Below are 21,128 nucleotides of genomic sequence, written 5' to 3'. Positions count from 1 at the left end.
ATTCCTCCTGCACAATCTGCACACTGACTCATTCACAATCATAGCTCTCCATCTCAGCTTGCCTCTATCATAACGTGGCAACAGACTCACAACGTTTACTTTCTTTCTCATTCTTTTTTACTGCATGCACTAGCAGCTCTTTCATGTCTTCTCGCATACCATACTTGTCACCTGCTAAAGCATTTGTACCAGAAAAATAAACATCGCCTTCAACCTTAACTCTCTGCATCCTTACAGCATCACTGACAACTTTTATCTTAGTTCCAGGAAAACATGATTTCATTACACTCTCCTCAAGGACTCCTCATATCAATGAACTTGAAAACCGTAAATATTTACAGTAAAACAGTAAAGACAAGAAAACCAGTTTTCCATATCATGAATGCATTTTAAATTAAACCACAGTTATCATTTCTGATAAATAAATTTTTAATCAAATTAACACACTCGTTTAGTTCTATATTAATCTTACACGTATATGCGTTATGCACAACATACGTAAAATACAATCTATTATTTTTTAAATTATATTGAGAGAAAAGTTACTTTTCTCTCAATATAATTTCATTAACAAAATAAACTGATAATCCATCCATCCAATCTTCATTTATCCCAGACAAGTTGAGTCTCTTGATTAGGGGGTTTTGTGCAATTCATGTACTTAGCTGCCATTCCTGTGCTGCATCCCCAAAGAGCAAGTATTTTATGTCTGTAAATTGCGTGTTCTGAATTACCATTCCTAGCCATCCTTGTCAACAAAAGCATCACTGGAGGATTATTAGAAGTCTATAGGAAAGAAACCAAAACAGACAGATGCCTACAAGCAAGCTCATTCCATCACCCTCAACAAAAATTAGGTATAATCAAAACCTTGAAAATCAAGAGTGCTAAACATGCTAAAAAAATGACAAAATCAAACAAAAACAAGAACTTCAAATCCTATTTAATCAGCTCCTCCAAAATGGATACTCAAAAAAAAGTACTAAAGAAACTTATTTTCTTATGAACCATCCCTCAAGAACCCAGAAATTAATTACAAAGGGAGGGTATCTATTCCATACATTGACAATATATCAAGAAAAATAGCCAAAAATTAAAAGCAGTCAACATCAGAACAGCCTTCAAACTAGTCAATACCTTACAAAGCTTTATATGTTTCCCTAAAGACAAAGTTCCTTTTTATAAACATCTGAGTGTACACAAGATTCGATGTTCTTGTAAAAAGATATACGTAGGTTAGACTGGAAGAAGTTTTGAAATCTGCAAGAAAGAACATATGTTATTATTACATAACATCTCCAGGGAATCCAAAGACTCATTGAGGGAGGGCACCTACTCTACTCTACAACTTCTCCGTCTCTACCACCACTCCACCAACCGCAACTACCTTCATCATCTACACCAATGTCATCTACTGCCGACCACAACCACTAGCATTTTCACAGACAATCACAAACATCCATGCCCATGGTGGGATTCAAACCTGCAGCCTTTTGGCTGGAGAGCAGATACGCTAACCACTCGGCCAACCAGGCTGTCATGTAGGTGAAGTTGAAAACAAAAGCGAAGAAAAATGTGGACTTGTAGCACAGATACTCAAAGAACATCACAGAGTAAATTGGTAAGCATCCTCCAAGGTCATTAGCTCAAAAGGCACACTACACAGAAATCAAGGAATGATCCTCCATTACATCTCTTAAGCCAGCAATCACAGACAGAGTTTACACAACAATGTAGAGACTGCACGTAACATGCCTAACAATACTTATGATTAAAATATTATTCCAGTCTTTTCAACTTATAACAGATATTAACTGCTGTTGGAAAATGCTTATTTTTTTGTTGGTTTTTACCTATGTTAAGCAACCTCCTGATGATGCTGTTATATTTTATATAACAGCATCATCAGGAGGTTGCTTAATACACGTAAGTAAAAATCAACAAAAAAATATATCTAGCATAAATAAAAAAAATATGAGTTAAAACCTGATAGTTATTCAAGCAAATCTACTTGTAGTTAATTGCAAAAAAACTAAGTACTGTATTATATCTATTCATCTTACTCAAGTCCTCCTTAACCAGCTCCCTGGTGGAGGAGGACTTGAGGATGAAGAATTTGGATGTGGTTACAGCCCAAGACATGTGAAGGAGACTCACTGAGAACAGTGACCCTACTTAAGTGGGACAAGCTGCAGAAGAAAATCTTATTCTTTCAAAACCTTTACCCCTTAAGTTGGTGCGTAATCGTAATATAGTATTTTCCTAAGCCATTTTCATAGCTGACAACATGAATTCAGCTTAGTGTAATTAAATGCTTGAAAATCCTACATAACAAAAAATGCTTTTCAATACTGTTATTTAAAAAATATTATCTTGCAAAGACAAGTCAAACACAGGATCACATGACTGAGTACATCATGAAAAGTGAGTATGGCTTGGGCAAGTAAAATATTTTTGTGATTGGTAGATTTAAGTTGTCTTTTTAGAATCCTGCTGATAGTGACTTTTAAGACATGAAAAGTGTAATAATATATGTTCATTCATATTTATTCTATTACTTCAATCATACTATCATTTGTGCTACAAACCAAAGTCATTCAGAAGCAAAAACTTTCTTCCTAATAAAAAAAAAATATTAAAAGGTTATTCAGGGTTTAGAAAGTAAGAATAAGTTAAAATAACAGAATATCAGATATATAAAACCAGTGATTGTTGCAAAAATCTAGCTTAGTAATTGACTTATTTATTCAGTTACATAAATACTTACTTGTGTTTTGCGTATCCTGAAATCAGCAGACATCATACTGGTCTGCTCTAGCTGTTCAATATTTTGTTCCATTACTAAGAAGAGTAAATAAATGTTATACAAAACTGCATCACTATTGAAATAAAAATATGTACAACTATTCAACACGAATAAGAAAGCATATTTAGAATCTCAACACTTATAATTTTTTGAAGACTGAACATTAGCAGGAAAAAAAGTAACCTTCAATTGTTGGATTTTAATTAGTGTGTTTCATTCTTACTCTTTTGAATAAACATAATTATTAGATCACCTACATAAATTATAGTGAGTTGCATGGCATCTGATCATCTACCAACCAACCCATCCTCCAGTGAGTGGGTTCAATTTTGCTCTAATACCAAGTTTAGTGACAGTCACATCCAGAGATATTATGTAGTGCCATTTTTTGGATGTGACTGTAGAGAAATTGTTAAAATTGCATATATATATATATATATATATATATATATATATATATATATATATATATATATGTAGAAAGTTTTTTACCTTGGGTATAATATATGTTAAAGATACCAGGCTATGTTAAATATAAACCTGGTTATTTACTCCATTTCCCAAGTAAGCAAACAGACAAGTCAGTCAAGTTTGCGCCTGCAAGTGTTGCAAGTCTAGCTGACCCTGCACGTAGTGCAAGTCAAGGCAACTAGTGGTAAAGGTAGAATAAGCTCTGATCACTATTCTTAATATTTACCCTTAATGCAAAGCACATCTCCCGGAGGAGATGTATGATGCTATGTATTAAAGGCAAGGGGCCACTACCCAGACCGGTTTCGACCTTTATTGAAGTCTCGTCAGTGGGAGCCAGGCTAAGAAATACTAAGTTTTAAGTAATACAGAGCTTATAAATATTTTACCAAAACAAGTTACCATAAGGTGCTTTGACCTTATTAAATAAAAATCTCAGGATGAGAGATAGATGTAGAAAGTTTTTTACCTTGGGTATTATATATGTTAAAGATACCAAGCTATTTTAAATATAAACCTGATTCACGGTCAGTTTACACCATAACTTTCTTAAGAATATTCACCCTGTGATTTCCCATAATCCTGTTAGGAAAGAACAGATCGCTGAGGTATTGAACTTGTGGTCATTTTGAGACAGGGTCCTCAGACATCAGAGGCTCATTTTTGTGCTGCTGCTATTTGTATTAAATATATGGGTAAGATCAATTTCTATATCACATAAATAGAGCATTTAATTTTCAAGAAGGTCAAAGCATCTTATGGTAACTTGTTTTGGTAAAATATTTATAAGCTCTGTATTACTTAAAACTTAGTATTTCTTGGCCTGGCTCTCACTGAAGAGACCTCAATAAAGGTCGAAACCGGTCTGGGTAGTGGCCCCCTTGCCTTTAATACATAGCATCATACATCTCCTCCAGGAGATGTGCTTTGCATTAAGGGTAAATATTAAGAATAGTGATCAGAGCTTATTCTATCTTTACCACGAGTTGCCTTGACCTGCACTACGTGCAGGGTCAGCTAGACCTGCAACACTTGCAGGTGCAAACCTGACTGACTTGTCTGTTTGCTTACTTGGGAAATAGAGTAAATAACCAGGTTTATATTTAAAACAGCTTGATATCTTTAACATATATATATATATATATATATATATATATATATATATATATATCCAGTTTTAAAATAAATTAAAGATACCAAGAAATTATATACTTGGTTTAATTGTTTATCCAAGTGTAAGCAAACAAAGTTTGTGCATGAAATATAATCAGGACTGGGGCTAATCATATGTAGAAGCTAATGACTTCACTTGCCTTAGTATCCCATAATGTACAGCACATCTCCTTGCAGACATGTATAATGCTATGCCTTATGAGAAGGGTCACTACCCAGACTAGTTTCGATCTTTATTGAGGTCTCGTCAGTGGGAGCCAGACCCAGAGGTGATACTAAGGTTGAAGTAATGGCACTATTACTTCATTATTGTATATATTGCATTATAATATAACATTAATGACTAGAAACCGAGAAAAGTGAAAACAAAGTTTAATAGCACAACTAGTTTCAGCTTGTATCAGCCTTCTTCAAGTGCACATTAAAAAAAGAAATAAACAGTAAAAACACAGAGGAAATAACTATAAACACCATGAAAAGTTAGTGTATACATTTATAGACCCCTTCCGAAAATCCTCTCCTTACTGAGCTGTCCAAAACCTAGATATCACAACCTTAAATATCCTGGTGTTTACTAGATTTGGTGCAACTGTGATATACCATACTTTAGCCAAGCAGAGAAATCGATCGAGTTACACACTGAAGAACATAAGAGAGAGACATCAGTTATGGGAGAACGCGAGCCAGTGCTCTGTCTGATCATGTTCTGTTCTCAGCCAATTCTAATGAAGAAAACCTTAGTCATACAGTTCTATGGAACAAGTCTAATAACATTTTCCGTTGCTACGATGAATTAGAAAGGAAGATAATAGAATCTAGAGAAATCATTCTCAACCCCCTACATCTCAACAACAACCTGATTATAACCTTTCAGACTGTCATTGTGCTACAATTCAATACTGGCGTTCTCGAGATGCTATACTCATGAATACGCACAACAATGAAGCCAACGAGAGAACAGTTTTGAATGAGCAGACTTCAACACTTCAACGTTGAAATATATACACCAACTTTTCATGGTGTTTATAGTTATTTCCTCTATGTTTTTACTGGTTATTTCTTTTTTAATGTTCACCTGAAGAAGGCTGATACAAGATGAAACTAGGTGTGCTATTAAACTTTGTTTTCACTTTTCTCGGTTTCTAGCCATTCAATTTTTTAAAAAATGTATATCAACTGAGTAAATCAATCTTCCTATATATATGATGCGGAGGACACTGACATGTAGAAATAGGGAGATACTTGTTCCAATGTATAAGGCTTTGATTAGGCCACACTTGGACTATTGTGCCCAGATTTGGTCACCGGGTTTTCAGAAGGATGAAGAGATGTTGGAAAGGGTCCAAAGGCGAATGACTAAGGTAGTTTCTGACCTCTGGAATGTTGAGTATGAGGAAAGATTGAAAAGATGTAATTTGCAGAGTCTCGTGGAGAGAAGGAAGAGGGGAGATATGATAGAGACCTACAAGTTGGTAAGGGGTTGTTATAGGATCAATGGTGGAGAAGTTCTACAGAGAATAGTGGGAGATCAGGGGAGAACCAGAGGTCATCCCTGGAAACTGTATAAGGAGGGTGTGAGTAAGGGAGTGAGAGGCAGGTTTTTTTCGTGCAGAGTTGTGAGTGATTGGAATGCCCTGCCTGAGAGCGTGGTGTCTGCAAGTAGTTTGAATGTGTTTAAGACACGGTATGATGAGATGTGTGTGTAAGATAAAAGGACCTCCTAGATGAGTCTTTGACTGCATGAGGTCTTGTTTTAATAATAATAATATATATATATATATATATATATATATATATATATATAAAAGGCATGTTCAAAAAAACACCGAACTTTTTAAAAGTGCACCAACCGGCACAGAGAGAGCTGCAGCTAGTGGCATGTTTAGACTACAAACTGCCATTTACCCCATTCTGCTATGAGCCTTAGTTGTCGAGTTACATCCGCTGAAATGAGCACGTGCACAAACTGTTCACTGGATTAGTGACAAAGCAAGCGCTTGAAGAACAACGTGTGTGTGTGTGTGAAATTTTGCTGCAAACTTGGTAAAAATTTTACAGAGACATTTCAATGCTATGAGTGGTTTAAGTGTTGATGGATGAGTCGATCAAAAGATCAAGGTGATGTTGGTTGTGTTTTTTGATTATAAAGGTCCATTACGAATTTGTACCATGTGGTCAAATGGTAAACAAATCGTTGTACCAGGAAGTTTTAGCATGTTTGAGGGATGATGTGTGCAGGAAGAAGCCTGAATTGTGGGAAACCAGACTTGGATGTTGCACCACTATAATGTGCCGACTCACACATTGCCCCTCATCCACAGTTATATGGCAAAACATCAGACATCTGTTGTGCCCCATCCACCCTATTCTCTGTACTTAGCCCCAGCAGACTTTTTCCTGTTTCCCAAACTTAAAACCACTTTGAAAGGACATCATTTCCAAACCACAGAGGAGATGCAGGAAAATGAGATGAGAACTGCATGGCATCACAGAAAGTGCATTCCAACAATGGAAGAAATGTTGGGAGTGGTGTATTGCTAATAGAGGAATTACTTTGAAGGGGAAGTGCTTAAAATGTTTGTAAAATGAGCAGTAAAGTCTTTACAGCAAAAGTTCAATTTTTTTTTTGAACACGCCTTGTATATATACACTGACCTACTTCTACTTCAGATGACCACTAATCCTCTACACACACACACACACCTGACTATACAAATTACAACACACAGAATATCAACCTCTACAACTTCAAATTTTAATCACCAAACCATTCTTTAATATTGTTCAGATAACTTCATTATCATCCAGTGCCCATGAGTTCAATGCCCACTGGTATCTGATGTGTGTTTCACCATTCTTTGCCAGGTGACTTAAATCTACAAACTCTTTTCACATCATCAACCCACTCTTGTCTTGGCTGCCCTCTTCTGTTTATACTGTCCATTGTACCAAGCATCAAGATTTTGATCTCTCTCTACTGTTATCCATTCTTCAAATATGTCCAAAAAAAAAAACTTTAGTTTCCTGCGAATTATTTTCTGCATTAGATTCTCTTTGCAGTTTACTCAGCTATACAGTTCTTCATTTGCTAGCTTTTGCATAAATCCAATTTGTAGAATTTTTCTATAACATGCTCTTTCAAAAGTCAACACTTGTCTCGCAGCATCTTTGACCATTACCGATGTCTCACAACCACAGAGAGCACTTGCGAATATACACGTTTCCAGTAGTCTCAGCTGTATGGAATGGCCTGCCGATTTACTTTTCCATATCTTGTCCATTGTCTGTAGGTTTGCTTTTGCTATCCAAGATCTTATCTTTTTTTTTTTTTTTTAAGAGTCTAGATCATGTGCTCTGTAGTGTGTGAAGTTTCTAACCTCTTCTGACTGTTGTCTGTTGATGTTTACTTGCTTTTTCATCCTCTTCTCGATTAATATCATTGTTTTTTTATGTTCAATCAACCTATATATCCTTTTCCTTCTTCATTTAATTTCAATACTGTTCTTTCCATTTGCTTCATTTTCTTCAGTAATGACTATGTCATCTGTAAATTGTAAATTATTCATTTTTGTACCTTCAATTGAGGATATTGGGTTTCCTTGACTCCTGCCTCTTGTTGTTTGGAATTATCTTCCTATTTCTCCACAATTTCTCACAGCAGCCTATGCATTGTGAACATTTTTATATTTATGTAGAGCTTTCTCCACAATTTATCTTAACATTAATATTCGGTGCACAGTACTTCTGTCTTTTCCAAATCCTTCTTGCTCATCTTCCAGATTTTCTTCCATAAATTTTCCTATTCTTTCTGTTAATATCGTAAGTACTTTTCTCACATGACTTATTAGTTAGAGCAATTGTTTTGTAGTTTTTGCGGTCCATTTTGCTTCATTTTGTGAATGGGTATTAGGATTGATATTTTTTTTCTTTAAGTGCTTTGCCTTTGTCCCATGCAATGTTACACACAGTCAGTAATTTGTCTTTGATCACCTCACCACCATGTTTCAGCATTTCTCCAGTGATCTCATCATTTCAACCTCATCCTTCATTATATCTGAAAATATGACTTCTGCATTACTTCAACCTTAGTATTGCCTCTGGGTCTGGCTTCCACTGACGAGACCTCAATAAAGATCGAAACTGGTCTGGGTAGTGACCCTTCCATAATGCATAGCATTATACATACCCATAAGGATATGTACTTAGCATTATGGGATACTAAGGCAAGTGATGGTCATTAGTTTCTATATACGAGTTGCCTTAGTCCTAATTATATTTCAGGGGCAAACTTTGTTTGCTTACATCTGGATAAAGGATTAAACAAGTATATAATTTCTTGCTATCTTTAATTTAACATCCTTCATTATATCTGTTTCTCCCTCTGTGCTTGGTCATGATATTTCCCTCATTTAATCAATTAACCTCTTTTGGACCCTGTGTCTTATATAACTGAGCAGTATCTTGTACATCTTTCTCCATTATTTCTTCTGTGTTCATCAAGATCTCACCATTTCATCTTTTATGGTTCTTTGCTTTGGGCTCCATTTCTTGTTGATGCTTCTGATCATCTATGCTCTTCTCTCATTCTGTATTCACCATAGTATTTATTGATATCTCACACTCAAATAACTTAGCTAATTTCAATATTAGCAAAACACAGCCATGTCTTATTTCACACAAAAGAGAATTGTTTTCTTCCAATCTTATTTTTGACAACACCCAAATCTCTATACATGATGAAATCTCACCTCTTGAGATTATTCTAATGTCACACCTCTCTTGCTATAAATTCATTACAAATATTGCCTCCTTGGCATCCAAAATATTAGGATATATATATATATTTTTTTTTTTTACTTCCAAGGTTATTACTTTATCTTTAATTCTGTACAAATCACTAATCTGTCCTACCATTTAAATACTTTCCATATTTGGGGTGACGTCACTAAAAACTTCCTAAAGACACTTGATTTGAGACAGAAGACAACAATCAGGTTGATTGACGACCTATCTCTTACCAATACTCTCCTACTACCACTTTTACACAGGCATTTAGCTTTTGATGCTTGCATCTTCTATAAATATTTTCATTGTAACTGTTCATCTGAATTGGCATCTCTTCACTAAATCCATAAGAACACATGCAGAAGTCACTCAATAGCCCTATGCAGTTCAACTCCACACTCACAGAACACATTTCTCTTTCTCCTCATTCATTCATTCCTTCTACTGCTGACTTCTAGAACACTCAACTCTCTTAGGTATTTTCTAAAGAATATAATACATAACTCTTCAAATCAAATATGTATAAGTTTTCTTCCTTCTCAACTCTGCATATCCACAGTACTAACAGTTTATCACCAGACTGTGTTGGATTAACATTAAAAAAATCCCAGGGCTAATAACTAGTGATGCAAATAAAAAAGGACTGTTGGCATATTAGCATTCATGCTATAACATTAATTTGTATAAGATTATAACCTTTATTATTTTTTTAATATCAAACCATACATACAAAAGGAATCAAGACCTATATCGTGACAGTGTCACATGTGAGCAGAGAGAAGAAAGGAATCTGTTAACATGTTTTTTGAAGTTGCATTCTGAGGGAACACAGAATGGGGTTGGAGGAAAATTTCTTATGGATATAATCCAGCATTCTTAGGGAGGTTTTTGGGACATCATTCTAGATGTGAAAGCAATAATTTAAGTTTCGGTAAATTTATAATTCATAGTGTTAGGAGATGAGCAGAACAAACATTGATGGAATGTTTAGAACTAAAAAGAATACAGGTTTTTTTTTGAGGCTGAAGAGGATGTAAACATGATATGGTCATGCTGAAATACACTAGATGTAAAAGTCAGCCCAAGAAGAGAAAATGATTTTTGTTGGTGCAGAGTGTTATCAAAAGTAAGGGAGAGGGAGAGAGTGAGATGTAGTCTTTCTTCTGAGAAATTAGGCTGGCTTTTGTTTTGATAGCATTAAAATTACTGAATTCTCTTCATCCCCACTTGATAAGGGTGAGAAAATCAGCATTTAAAGCATTGGTCATAGAATATCTTGAAGTTTAATTCGTCTGAATACTACAAGGTTTTCTGAATGAAGAGGAATGGAGTGTAATATCATCAGCAAAATTGACATTAGTGAGATGAGATCATCGATGTATAGGATAAAGAGTATAAGTACAGAGATTGAAAACTAAGGCAATGATGGAAAAAATCAGATGAGATGACATCACAGCCTTCTTTCCAAGCTATCATGCTGTAAATGGTAGCTTGGAAGGAAGGCCATGTTGCAGACTCGATAAACTGCCTTAGAAATAAGAAGAGTGAACACATGAGATTCTTCAAATCTTTCCATGGTGTTATCAAGGAGGCATGCTGTAGAACAAGAATGGTGGAATCAATATTTGTGATCACTAACTGATGGGTCTTCAGGAAGTGAAGAATCAGATTGCAGATGACCTCCTCCATCACTTTTGAGAGTATTGAAGTGAGGGCAATGGAATGACAGTTTGATGGGTTTAATCTTCCTTTTCAGGAACAGGTCAGATAAGTTTGCTTCCATGCTTTGAATAAATTAAGATAAGTAAGACAGCTTGAAGAGGTAATGCAAAATGGCCATATATTAGTTCTGGAACAAAAGCACTTAATTACTAATTTAATAAGCCGAAAGGCTATTTTATAACCGGTCAGGGTAGTGACCTCTTCTCATAATGTAAAACAATATATATATATATATATATATATATATACACACACACATCCCTTAGGAGCTGGGTTTTACATTATGAGAGAATATTAAAGTTAGTGACAGAGCTTGCTCCACCTTTGCATGGAGTTGCCCTGGTGTTGTACTACCCAAGTGATCATTTACACTTGGGCTCGCCGATAGTTTTTTCAGCATGGATTTCGATCCAAGTTTTGTACCCGGCTATAAAAACATAAAGGGATTTACCATCCCCCTTTCTATTAAAAGCACTTAATATAACTGGAGGGATACCGTCTAGAGCAGAGGAGTTATTAGTATAAATGGAGAATTTTCCTGACATCCTTTTGATGAAAGTTCTGAAAGTGATTTGTGGAATAGTAGGGGAAGATTTGCCTTTATTTTTATTTTCAACAAGAACTGGAGAAGAGAGATGCCAAGAGGTCTGCACTATTTTTTGGAGGTGTTGCCATTGCTCCATCTTTTTTTTGAACATGCCTTGTATATACAGTGACCTACTCCTACTTCAGATGACCACTAATCCGCTACACACCTTACACTATACAAAATATCAACCTCTATAACTTCAAATTTTAATCACCAAACCATTCTTTAATATTGCTCAGAAAACTTCATTATTATCAGTGCCTATGAGTTCAATGCCCACTGGTATCTGATGTATGTTTCATCATTCTTTGCCAGGTGACTTAAATCCTGCAAACTCTTTTCACATCATCAATCCACTCTTCTCTTGGCTGCCCTCTTCTTTTGAATCTAACTGGAAGTGTGTTTTGGAGGTGTTGCCATTGTTCCATTAGGATGAGAGACAGGTGGAAACATGCTATAGTAGAAGTTTTGATAAATAACTAATGGCAAAACTTCTGTCATTTTAGCAGAGGGCAAGTTTGACAAACTTGGAGCCCTATAAAGCGAGTTTTAGATTTGTTGATGAAAAAAAAATTTTTTTTTAAAATGCAGTTGCTATAGGCCTAAGATGAATGAGAGGCTGGAGTTTGAAGAATGACATATTGAATGTATGAGCTGTATTTTTAGGTTGGACTATTTTGGCATATTTGGGAGATTTTGAGTAGAATGGGGAATAAAGACACTCAATTCCAGCAAAAAGAACTTTGGTTAATAACCAAAGTTCACAATAGGAGAGCAGAAACAATAATGAGACCATGTGAACAGGTACAGAAATCCCAAAGATTACCCTAGTTGGCACCAGTGCTTTTTTTCTGATGGTGCGCAACAGTATGCAGTACCGGCACCTTTTTTCTTAAGTTTTTAAAAATTTGCGATTTATTGACAGCAGAATATATTATAAATATTCTGGTAGATAGTACTGTGTTCACGAATTGAATTTTCAGTTTTGATTACTTATAAGTTGGTACCCTGCTTTCCTGTTTCATAGGTTGGTATGCAACTGGAAACAGGAAGTTGTGTTCACTTCCAATTGCTTCCAATATCAGTTCTATATTCACTCTGCAACAGTCTTTCAACAGTTCACGTGAGTTTTGAATGAATCTAAGTTAAATCAGTGCAATCATTGTTCAAAATGAGCAAAAAGGAAGGCTGAAGAAGCAGAAATTGTTGAATCTATTTGTGATCCTATAAAACAGAAAACTAGCACAGAAAATAAACTTGGTGAAGAGGATCATGAAACCAAGACCAAAGATCTTGGTTTCATGATCCTCTGTTCAAAAGTGTTCAAATGTTAGCAGATTCTGATAATAGCCAAATGTTTGACACTTTTGCAGAAAAATGACTTCTGCAAGAGAAACGAGTGGCTGTGTGTCAAGAATAAAATGTTTGGCTGTTGTGATGTCAGAAATCTTGCCGTTGATAAACATATGGGAACGAAAATTTCAGCGGAGTGGGCAAATGGTAAAATTGGTCATTTTGGAGAATCTCGCAAACAACAGTTAATGTCATTAAGAAAAAAGATTTATGATCATAAGGAGAGTGCAGCGCATGAAGCGTGTCAAAAAATAAAATCTGAAGCAAAAAAACAAAACATTAGAGAAAGTTTTCCTAAATAATTTGTCTCAAAATAAAGATGTAACAGGAAAAGCGTTTCGAACCGCTTACAAAGTTGCGAGGAGAAATCAATCATTTAACAACTTTGAAGATGAAATAAATTTACAGGAATTTAATGGCCTAGACATTGGATATATTATTCATTTTGTAAATGCTTGCATTAACATTGTAAGCCATATCACAAATGAAATGAAAAAAAAAAAAAAAAAAACATTAATAGACAATATATAGTGAACTCCAAGAACAAAATATCGCTACTTACTGATGAATCGACAACTGTGAGTAACACAACAATATTGACTGTTATTGTTCGTGTAGTTCTTCCTGAACTTTCGGCTCCTGTGTGTCTTTTCCTAGATTTGATCAAATTATCAGATGTAACTGCTGAAGGGATTCTACACTCTTTAATTAGTCATCTTGAGTGTTTAGGATTATCTGAAGATTACTTAAAGGAGTATTTATTGTCTGTAACTTGTGATGGTGCAGCTGTGTTGTTTGGTGCATAATGGTGTAAGGAGGCTAATGCAAGAGAGTTTCCTAGTGTTATTTTCTGGCATTGTGCTAGCGATCACCTTGAATTGTCTGTAAGTGACACAGTGAACAATGTGGCAGGAATGACTCGCTTTAAGAGTTTCATGGACAAACTTTATGTGACTTATCATGCTTCACCTAAGAATGGTAGGGAACTACAGGAATGTGCAGCGACTCTAGAACTTCAACTTCTTAAAACTGGCAGAATTTTAAGCACTCGCTGGGTTGCATCTAGCTTTCACACTGTTTCTGCAGTGTGCAAGACTTTGAAGCCCTCGTCCATCACTTTCTGGAGGCAAAAGAAGACAGCAGAAGAAGCAAAACAGATCGCTTTCTTTATGAGATCCTTTTAAGAAAAATAACACCATGCAAGTTTGTTCTTGATTTGTTCTTGTAAATCTAGACTTAGTGAACTAAGTCTAGATTTACAAGAGAGAAATATTGACTTGTACAAAGCAGATAGGAAGATAAAGAATACAGTTCAACTTTTTGAAGAAAGAATTGAAAATCCTGGTTCGTACTACAGTATTTCTCTTCAAAGTCAGAAGAACGTGAAGTTCAAAGGGATTGAGCTCCACAAAAATTAAAGACACAGTTCTACAATAAGTTCATCTGCTTTCTAGAAAAGTCTGAAAGAAGCTGTTGGAAAGCATCTGCTTGAAGGAGATGCTGATTTGCCTGAATGTGCTAAGATTTTAGATTCCAAGTATTGGCCAGAAAATCCTGGGAAGCATCTGACATTTGGTGAAACTGAAATTAAAAAGTTAGCAGGCAAATTTCACTTAAATGAAAGAGAAGCAGTTCGTGGTTTCCGTGAATATCTTCTAGAAAATAAAGTCCTGGACATACTACTTCTTCTAAACCACACTTTGGGCACAATTGCAAAATCTTCCAGTGAATGTGAAAGGGGTTTCTCTCAGATGAATCTTATAGTAACTTTATCTAGGTCATCTCTGCTTGTACAGACAACTTCTGCACTGATGTTCATCAGGATAGTAGGACCTCCTCTAACTCAGTTCAACCCTAGCAAACACGTGGACTCATGGCTGCTCCGAGGTCATCATTCTGCAGTTGATACCAAAAGCAAGAAGCGATCTAGAGACAATGAGGGTATATCGGATGATATGTTAAAAGCATGGAAGTTGCTGTAATAACATCTTCATGATGAGTACAGGTACCTTTTTTCCAGAAAAAAAAAAAGCAGTTGGCACTATTCTAGTACTACCATAAAATATTAAGCTGAAATTGGCTGGGAAAAGGACAATCGGTGAAAAAAGAAACATTGACAAAGTTATAAAGTTGCAGACAAAAGCAGAGCTAATGTCAGTAATGAATTTGGAGGGAGAGAGAGAGAGAGAGAATACAGGAAAGGTCCAAGGAGAATGATGGAGATTATTTAGAATTTCGGTAGGTAAGTAGGTAGGTTAACAATTTGTGTTAGTTCATTTGTGTGTCAAGGCTTAAGATACTGACCATGTTGGAGGTTTAATGGCATATTAACAGCACTAAGAAGGGATTAGAAACTATTTTAATTCTTCCAATGCTTTGTCTTCTCGGTCACTGAGATATCTTCTGCTTCTTCAGCTAGTTCAACTTCTATGATTCTTTGCTGCATGTACCAACTTCTTCCATTCTTTTCTGTCTTGAGCTCTTTCATTCCAGTTTGGGATTCCCATCTCAGCTGTCTTTTTTGAATATTATTGTCTCAAACCATCCATGATCTACATTTGGGTTCCACCAGGCTTCATCTTGAATGGTTATTTAGCCATTCTCTCATCACCCATTCTTTCCACAAGTCCAAGCCATCTCAATCTGCTTGCTCAAATCTCATCAACTAGAAGTGGGGATCTAAAGAGTTCATATAGTTCTTGATTATGTCTTCTCCATCCACCTGTTGTGTTATCTTTTACAGTCCATAGACTTTTCTGAGGATTTTATTTTCAAAGATCTGCAATGCTTTTGCATCTTGGTCTGTTATGCTCCAGGTTTTTGCTCCATATAAAACAATAGGTCTAACGATTGTCTTATATATTTTTGTTTTAACACTGCTTGATAGAATTTTGGAAGATAATAAATGATGTAGTGAATGATAAGATCTGTTGGAGACATATATTCTAGCTTTTATTTCTGTACTAATTTTATTATCACAAGTAATCAATGTTCTTGGAACATTGATTAGTTGAGATTTTGAACACTGATATATGAAGGTGGCAGCACTTTTAAATTTCAGGCTGTCAATGGTAAAATGATAATTTTCTCCTTGAATGTGATTTCTACATACATGTAAATATTCAGTTTTATCTAGGTAGATTTGTAATCATAGTTTCAGTTTTGAGTTTTTTAAATGTTGTTCTAATGTCGTCAGCATTTTCTCCAATAAGTAAAGGGTGATTATTATGGGCAATTTCAATTATGGTAATATAGACTGGAATGAAGGGATAGCAACAGGAACCAAAGAGAATGAATATCTTGAGTTTTTAAAGGATAACTACCTTAATAAGTACATAACAGAGGTCACACACGGATCAAGGGTCTTGGATTTGATTATCTAATTAGAAGATGTTGTTGTTGTAAATGAAGTGTCACATCTTCCAGTTGGTGAAAGTGACCATAAAGTGGGTGGTAGCCAGCCATATCAGGAGAAAGGGTTATATGTGGAAATAAAAGGTGGGTGATTATGGTAAACTCAGGAGGTGGCTTATAACAATATCATGGAATGAGGAATTGCATGGGAAGGAAATCAATGCTGCTTGGTCTCTACTCAAGAGGAATCTGGCAGAGGCAATGCAGCACTGATTTCCTTCCCATGCAATTCCCCAAAGGTTAGAAGATTAAATAAGGTAGGTGTAAAATGGATGACTGAAGAGGTAGAGTGTGCAATCTGGAAGAAAAAGGCATTGTGGAGGTAGCACAAGATGAATAAAGATAATCAGTATCATGAAGTGTACAAAGAACAAGCAAGAAATACAACTCGCTTAGCAATGGTAGCAAAAATGCAGTATGAACAGCAGTTAGCAAATGATGCAAAAAGAAATCCTAGGAAATTTTTTCGATATGTGGCCAGTAGAAGGAAGAACCACGTCTGTCAGTGATAATGGGAAAATTTAAAACACTGAGGAGGATATAGTAGAGGTGTTTAACGAAGAATGTTCATTAAAGTATTTCATCCTTGTAATTATAATATAATGCTTGAAAGTTTATTTTTCACTTCGTTAGAGTATAATAAATTTAGTTTAATCCTTTATCCAAGTGTAAGCAAACAAAGTTTGCGCCTGAAAGTATCTTCAGGACTGGGGTAAGGTGGTACAACACCGGACAACTCGTTGCAAATGTGGAGCAAGCTAACACCACTCCTATCCCAGTATCTGCCATAATGCAAAACACATCTCCTTGCGGATATGTCTAATGTTATGCATTAAGGGAAGGGCCACAACCCAGACTAGTTTCGACGTGGAGCCAGGCGCAAGTGGAGATACCAGGCAGAAGCATTAGCAGGTCATCTCTACCTATAGGAGTTAACAAATGGTGTGCCAACCTTTTTTAATAAATTACTCTGGATTTAGAAAAAGATATTGAAATTTTATTTTTCACATGGTTAGAGTATAATAAATTTAGTTTAATCCTTTATCCAAGTGTGAGCAAACAAAGTTTGCGCCTGAAAGTATCTTCAGGACTGGGGTAAGGTGGTACAACACCGAGGCACTCCTTGCAAAGGTGGAGCAAGCTACCAACACTCCAAACATCTTTCTCTAAATCCAGAGTAATTTATTAAAAAAGGGTGGCACACCATTTGGCAACTCCTATAGGTAGAGATGATCTGCTAATGCTTCTGCCTGGTATCTCCACTTGGGCCTGGCTCCCACTGAAGAGACCTCAATAAAGGTCGAAACTAGTCTGGGTTGTGGCCCTTCCCTTAATGCATAACATTAGACATATCTGCAAGGAGATGTGTTTTGCATTATGGCAGATACTGGGATAGGAGTGGTGTTAGCTTGCTCCACATTTGCAAGGAGTGTCACGGTGTTGTACCACCTTACCCCAGTCCTGAAGATGCTTTCAGGTGCAAACTTTGTTTGCACCTGAAAAAACTTGATGTCAACAACAAGACCATGGGACTTGATGGTACATCACCGCATGTCCTGAGGGAATGTTCTATGGAGTTAACAACAGCTTTCACATACATTTTTAACATGAGTCTTACATTAGCCCAGGTTCCAAATGAGTGGAAAAATGGCAAAATTGTTTTGCTTCATAAAGGGGGGGGGATGATAAGACTAAGGCTTTGAATTATAAGCCAATTTGCTTGTCTGGAGTTGTGGTCAAGGTGTTAGAGAAACTAGAGAGAGCAAGGATTCAGAAACAGGATGACAGCAGCAGCAGAATTCTCTTTAATGGACAGCATGGGTTTGCTGAAGGAAGATCGTGCTTTAGTAATCTGCTTGCTTACTTATAGCAAGATGATAAAATACATTGGACAAGGGGGATGCATATACAGTAGTATATTTAGATTTTGCAAAGGCCACATAACAAACTACTAGTTAAATTGGAGCAGATGGGTTGGATAGTAGATTGGCTGTCTGATAGGTATCAGAAAATTGTGCATGGGGAGTGATATCCCAGAAGAGGAAAGTCCCTAGTGGCATGGCATGCACCAGTGGTCTCTTTTGGGACCATTGTTGCTTAATTTGTGTGTAAATGACATTGGCAAGGGATTAAATTGTGAATACAGCAAATTATGGGAATGATGTAAAGAATGCTGACATATAGAAGTAACGATGTTTTGATTCCATAGTACGAGACTTTGATCAGGCCACATATCAATTACTGTGCCCACAGATTTGGTCGCCAGATTTTCAAAAGGATGAGAGATGTTGTAGAACAGCGTTTCCCAGATTTTTCCTACAACGGAACACTTCACAAATTCTGAAATTTTCACGGAACACCTTGGTTATTTTGTAATGTATTAATAATTAATTAATTATTAACTAATAATTAATTATTAATACATTACAATATTACTAATTAATTATGGCATAATCATAAAGAGTATTAGTACACTTATGTATATGACGTGACGTGTCTAAGAAGAGCTCCTGATTGAGATAAGTTATTCTAGGAATAATTAAGTATATATTAAGTATTACATAGTACATAGTATTGTTTCCTTTAGTAGTTTAATGTGTCTGGGTGATTTTTGTGTGTTTTTTGAATATTTTAACAGCAAACTGATAGATTGATTACACTGGCCAACAAAAAAAAATTTTTTTTCTGCTGATTATGATCTGACACTTGTTTTTTACTAATTCGGGTTCGCTGATTTCAAATATCAAACCCATTTTTCTCTAGCACGTCAGGTTTTTCCTCTATGGCATTTTCTTTTTGCTAATTTGTAAGTTTTTGATAGTTTTAAGGAGGCAGTACTATTTATAGGATCAAAAAAATCGATTTTTTAATATTATTTTCTGAAAGTATGTACTTTTAAAAATCTGTTCCTAACTTTTAATCAAGAAATTCGAAAAATTCCCGAAGATATAGCCTATTATTCAAAGCAGTGCACAGATCAGAATCGGAGTGCTCACTGCTCTCGCTTGTTAGTAAACGAATAAATGCGTAAGAACCTGCAATGGCACGTACTGGCGCTTTGAATGCAAGAGAGGCCAATAACCAACCTAATACATTTAGGTGATGAAAAGTAGGCGATGACAACTGCCTAAAATAAATGAATGCTATATGCGTCATAGCAGACAAAGAAGGATCGAAATCAGTCAATCGTTAATTGATCGTGAAAGTATGATGAGCGCTTATAACGTTTCAATAAAGTCTCTGGGTTTTTTTTTGTCTTGTTAATTGCATGTTAGTCAGCAGTGAAGAAAATACATCATGTCTACTACTCGAAATTGTGTCAACAGCGTAGATTCCTTCTGCTACAGCTTTACTGTTCCCGGTCAAAGGACAAATATCACTGATTTCGTTAAGAAAGTGTACTTTGCATACTTCGACGTAAAAATTGCAGATCAGGACATGGGCTCCAAATAAAGTGTGTAAGTCATGTGTAGAAAATTTACGACAGTGGAGCAAGGGAAAATGCCAAAAATTAGCTTTTGGCATTCCAATGATTTGGCGTGAACCAAAAAATCACGTAGATGATTGCTATTTTTGTTTAGTTCAGACTTGATAGCTGTGAGAGTGACATTGATAGAGTGTATGTGAGTGTAAGCATACAGAACGATTGAATGAATCATCGAAAAATAAAAATGACGACACTGACGCAATGAGGGGAAATAGCTCTATTACCTGGAACGATACATAGTGTAAACCAGCAACTAGAACGTTGGCAAAAATCTTTAACAAGCGTACCGATTAATAATCGGCAAAAGTATGATAGAAAAAATAAGGGTATGATAGTGAGTGTAAACAAAATGAAAGAGCGTGTATTGTATGGAGATTCCCTAGTAAGAGGTGTGTTAGTTGAGAGTTTAACAAAATCGTACCAACCCGGTGCGACTGTAAAGAATGTAAGTGAGTCAATTAGGATGCAAAAACAACGGGTGAAGGAAGTGATAGTGGTAGTGGTTTTACAAATGATTTTAAATTTAATAAAAAGGCTATGAGTGAGGATGTGAAGGAATTGCTTGAGGTAGCAAAAGAAAAGAGTGAGAGAGTTAGGATGGCGAGTCTGTTGCCATGGCATGACAGTGAAGAGTATAGAAGGAGGGCCATAACTGCTAATGACTTTATGCATGAATTATGTTTGATGAGTGGTGTGGAATTTGTGGATGTGTGGAATGAGTTCGATGGGTGAAAGGATTTATATAAAATGGATGGATTACATCTGAATGGATTTGGTGTGCAGAGACTTGAAAAGGTGTTGTCGAATGTGGTGGAAGTGAAGTTACAGAACCAGGGAAACTAGAGTTATTAAGGGGGGGGGTAGATTTGCAGATTTTAGGGAGACAGTTGAGTGAGTAAATGTGTGTAATATGCACAAGTGAGTAGGAAAGACCACGAATCAGAATGGGATGGTTAGTATAAGGCATCAAAATAGGGATGGTACAAATCGGCTTCTTCAATTCATGTATACAAATGCCAGAAGTATTAGGAACAAGAGGGAAGAATTTTTGGCCTTGTTTGGCACTTCCAGACCACAGGTTATTGGCATTAGTGAAACATGGCTGACAGAAGATGACACAGCTAGTGGGATTGAATGGGAGGGGTAAGGTGTGTTCAAGAGTGACAGGGAAAATAAAATGGGGGGAGGGGGAGGAGTGTTATTGATGATAGCTGATGAGCTACAGCCAAGAAGAATAGAAGTGGAACTGCAGGATAGAGAAAAGAATACATTTGAGGCTATTTGGTGTGAGATTGAAATTAGCAGAACTAAATATACAGTTGGGTGCT

General features: G+C 36.0%; 1 protein-coding gene across 1 annotated transcript in view; it reads right to left on the bottom strand.

The window, feature by feature from the left end:
- Positions 1 to 21,128, bottom strand: part of LOC150101745 (syntaxin-1A-like) — a 374,196-nt gene that overhangs the window by 63,635 nt on the left and 289,433 nt on the right. The window contains exon 5 of the mRNA XM_090401045.1: positions 2,768 to 2,841. Coding sequence (XP_090257171.1) covers positions 2,768 to 2,841 — 74 coding nt within the window. The remainder of the gene's footprint in view (positions 1 to 2,767; positions 2,842 to 21,128) is intronic.

Source organism: Typopeltis vanoorti, chromosome 11 (genome assembly GCF_054136105.1).
Source record: "Typopeltis vanoorti isolate ZY-2024b chromosome 11, IOZ_Tvanoo_1.0, whole genome shotgun sequence".
In the NCBI taxonomy this organism is placed as follows: Eukaryota; Metazoa; Arthropoda; class Arachnida; order Uropygi; family Thelyphonidae; genus Typopeltis; species Typopeltis vanoorti.
This window is presented reverse-complemented; position numbering and strand designations above follow the sequence as displayed.